Below are 3,731 nucleotides of genomic sequence, written 5' to 3' on the forward strand. Positions count from 1 at the left end.
CTTCCTGCATAAGAAAGATTTTTAGCACCAAAAGTTCTGATTCTGTTGATGACCTTCTCTATCAAAACAGTGTAATGCTTGACAATAACCTTTCCAGCTGAAATAGGGACACCAAGATATTTTAAAGGAATGCTTCCCTCAATGAAACCAGAAACTTGCAAGATACCATCTCTAACAGATTGAGTCACCCCATTAAAGTAAATATTAGATTTCTGAGTATTCATGTGCAAACCAGTTGCTGCAGAAAAAGTGGCAAAACCTCTGAGAAGGATCATTATAGAGGTGATGTCACCCTTAGAGAATAAGAGAAGATCATCAGCAAACATGAGGTGATTAAGTTTCATAGGACCATAAAGAGGATGGTGTTTAAAATTCATTGTACTAGTGACATAAGATAGAATTCTGCTGAGGTATTCCATGGTTATGGTGAACAAAAATGGGGAAATAGGGTCTCTCTGCCTCAAGCAAGCAGCTCCTTTAAAGTATCGAAATTTTTTGCCATGTAACACCAAAGAATAGGATGCTGTTCTTACACAAACCATAACCAGATGGATGAACTTTGGAGGGAAATTCAATGCAGCTAACATTTGTTCAATAAATTCCCAATTAACTGAATCATATGCCTTTTTTAGGTCAACTTTCATTAGGCACCTAGAAGATACAGATTTCCGGTTATATAGTCTCAGAATATCCTGGCAATTCAGAATATTTTCAATGATATTTCTGCCCTTAATAAAACCATCCTGTGTATCACTAATAATATCAGGTAGAATAGTTGCCAGTCTGGTGCTCAAAATTTTGGAAATAGCTTTATATAATACAGTGCAGTAAGCAATTGGACGGAATTGAGTAACATTATGAGGCATCTCACATTTAGGAAGTAAGGTAATGAAAGTATGGTTGACCTGCTGCAGCAACTTTCCTGAGGTAAAGAAGTCACGGATGGCAGAGGTGACTTCCTCTCCTACAACTGCCCAGGCATCTTTATAAAAAGAGCTGGAAAAACCATCAGGGCCAGGTGCCTTGTGGTTGGGAATAGAGAATATGACAGTCTTGACTTCAGCTCTTGTGACTGGGGCAAGCAGAATATCCCAATGGTCAGGTATGCATAACTTCCCCATCTGAACAACTGTAGAATTAACAGCTGTAGTAGCTTTAGGAGTACCCAGTAGATGTTTATAATAGGACAAAAAAGCATTCTGAATTTGTTCTCCACTACCATGAATATTTCCATCAGTGTCTTCAATCCTGCAAATTTGACCCTTGGCATACATCCCTTTCATGATACTATGAAAATATTTAGTATTATTATCACCTTCATGGACCCAAGTAGCTTTTCATTTTTGCAGTAAGAAACTATCACAAGCTTTCTGCAAGTCTCTATAGATTTTTAAAGCCTCAATTTCCTGTAAAATCAGTCCTTCATCAGTAGGAGATTGACTCAGTTGAGATTGAATAGAATCCAAAGTTTTCCAAGCATGGACAGTGCTATTTTCAATATCAGCAAACATTTTGCTATTTAGATCCTTTAGAGGCTTTTTCAAACTTTTAAGCTTCATAACCACTTTGAACATCTTTTGTCCAGACCAATGTTGATCCCAAATTTGTTGAATACAAGGAATAAAATCATCAACACTACTCCACATTGTAAAGTATTTAAAACTTTTCCTTCCCACCATAGAATTATTTCTGAGTTGTATTATACATGGAGTGTGATCAAACAAGCCATCATTGAGAAAATGTGCACAAGTATCCATTCGAGCATGCAACCATTCTTGATTCACAAGGACTCTATCAAGCCTTGAATATACTCTAGTAGAGGGGTCCTGCTTGTTGTTCCATGTATAGAAGGACCCAATAGCAGGACAGTCTATAAAGCTGCAGTAGTTAATACATGCCTGAAAGTCATTCATTTCCTCTTCAGTGGTATGACCTCTCAGTCTCTCAGAGGGGGAAAGTACACAATTAAAATCACCACAGACAACCCAAGGAGCAACAACTTGTTGAGAGAACTGCTGTAAGTCCTCCCACAAAGATGTTCTTTAATTTATTCCATTAAAAGCATAAATAAAAGCTTGAAGTATATCTTCACTCAGAGAGATATTAACATGAGGCAGAGACGTTGGTTGGAGCTTCTTAACGACTATAAGGTTGAGCTGCAGTATCATGAGGGTAAGGCAAACGTAGTTGCCGATGCTTTGAGTCGTAAGGTGTGTCATGCTATGAGATCGGTGATGGTGTTACCTGATGACTTGAGTCGAGAGTTCCAGAAGATCAGCCTTGAGGTGATTCTTCCTGGTGCTTTAGATTTAAGTGCGATGGTTGCTGAACCCGAGATTCATCATGAGATCCGAGTTAAGCAAAGAGAAGATGAATTCCTAGAAGGAGTTCTAGTCGCTATAGGCGAAGGTCGCGCCAAAGACTTCGACGTTGGACCTGATGATGGTCTGCGATTCCAAGGTCGCTGGTGTGTACCTAGCTATGAGATCTTAAAATGTAAGATTCTCAAGGAGGATCATCGTACTCCCTGTTCGGTTCATCATGGTGGTGATAAGATGTATACGGATCTGAAGCTACAGTTTTGGTGGCCGGGTATGAAGAAAGAGATCGTTAAGTTTGTGAGCCGTTGCTTGGTTTGTCAGAAGGTCAAGTTCGAACATCAGAGACCTGGTGGTCTACTCCAACCTTTGGAGATTCCCACATGGAAATGGGATTCGATTTCGATGGACTTCGTCATGGGTTTGTCGAGGTCGCCAAGAGGAATGAATGCGATTTGGGTCGTGGTTGATCGTTTGACTAAGGTCGTGCATTTCATTCCGATGAAGGAGACTTGGAGTCTCGAGGAACTAGCGAATGCTTATCAGCGTGAAATCATTCGTCTTCATGGTGTTCCTAAGGATATCATCTCCGGCTTCAGTTGGCTTTGGGCAGTGAGCTTAAGAAGAGTACGGCTTTTCATTCTGCAACTGATGGTCAGACAGAGCGTATGATTCAGACGCTTGAGGATATGTTGCGAGCTTGTGCTTTGGAGTTCCAAGTTAGTTGGGAGAAGAGTTTACCGCTTTTGGAGTTCTCCTATAACAACAGTTACCAAGCTAGTATTCAGATGGCTCCGTTTGAGGCACTTTATGGAAGAAATTGTCGTAGTCCTTTATGTTGGGACGACTCTAGTGAGGCTGCAGTTCTTGGTCCAGAGTTGGTTCAAGTATCGATTGAGCAAGTAAGGTTGATTCGCGAGAAGCTTAAGGCAGCCCAAGATCGACAGAGGATGTATGCAGACTTGCGGCGTAGGCCGATTGAGTTTGAGGTTTGCGATAAGGTTTTTCTTAAGGTTTTGCCAATGAAAGGTGTCAAGAGATTTGGGATTAAGGGCAAGCTTAGTCCTAAGTACATTGGACCTTATGAGGTGCTCGAGAGAGTTGACGAGGTAGCCTATAGGTTAGCTTTACCTCCGAATTTGTCGAAGGTTCACGATGTGTTCCATGCGTCGCAGTTGTGTCATTATCGCAGTGATCCTTCTCATGTTCTACAGGCTGATGTTATCGAGGTTGAGCCTAACCTGACTTATGTGGAACGACCTATTCGTATTTTGGAACGTCAGGAGAAGAGGCTAAAGAATAAGGTTGTGCCTTTGGTTCGGGTTCTATGGAGGAGTCAGAAGTTCGAGCAAGAGACCTGGAAAACCGAAGCGTCTATGCGAGAGAAGCATCTGCATATTTTCAAGTGAGGTA

At 41.1% G+C, this 3,731-nt stretch overlaps 1 protein-coding gene across 1 annotated transcript; it reads right to left on the reverse strand.

Annotated features, from left to right (window-relative positions):
• Positions 1-1,337: 1,337 nt before the first annotated feature.
• On the reverse strand, positions 1,338-1,913 carry LOC141640829 (uncharacterized). The gene has a single exon (XM_074449510.1). It carries the CDS (start codon positions 1,911-1,913, stop codon positions 1,338-1,340), a length of 576 nt encoding a protein of 191 aa, XP_074305611.1.
• Positions 1,914-3,731: the final 1,818 nt, after the last annotated feature.

The sequence above is a fragment of the Silene latifolia genome, chromosome 2, assembly GCF_048544455.1.
Source record: "Silene latifolia isolate original U9 population chromosome 2, ASM4854445v1, whole genome shotgun sequence".
NCBI lineage: Eukaryota > Viridiplantae > Streptophyta > Magnoliopsida > Caryophyllales > Caryophyllaceae > Silene > Silene latifolia.

Excerpts from the sequence above, each read along its gene's own strand:
- LOC141640829 (XM_074449510.1), bottom strand. The coding sequence starts at position 1,913 with ATGAATGACTTTCAGGCATGTATTAACTACTGCAGCTTTATAGACTGT.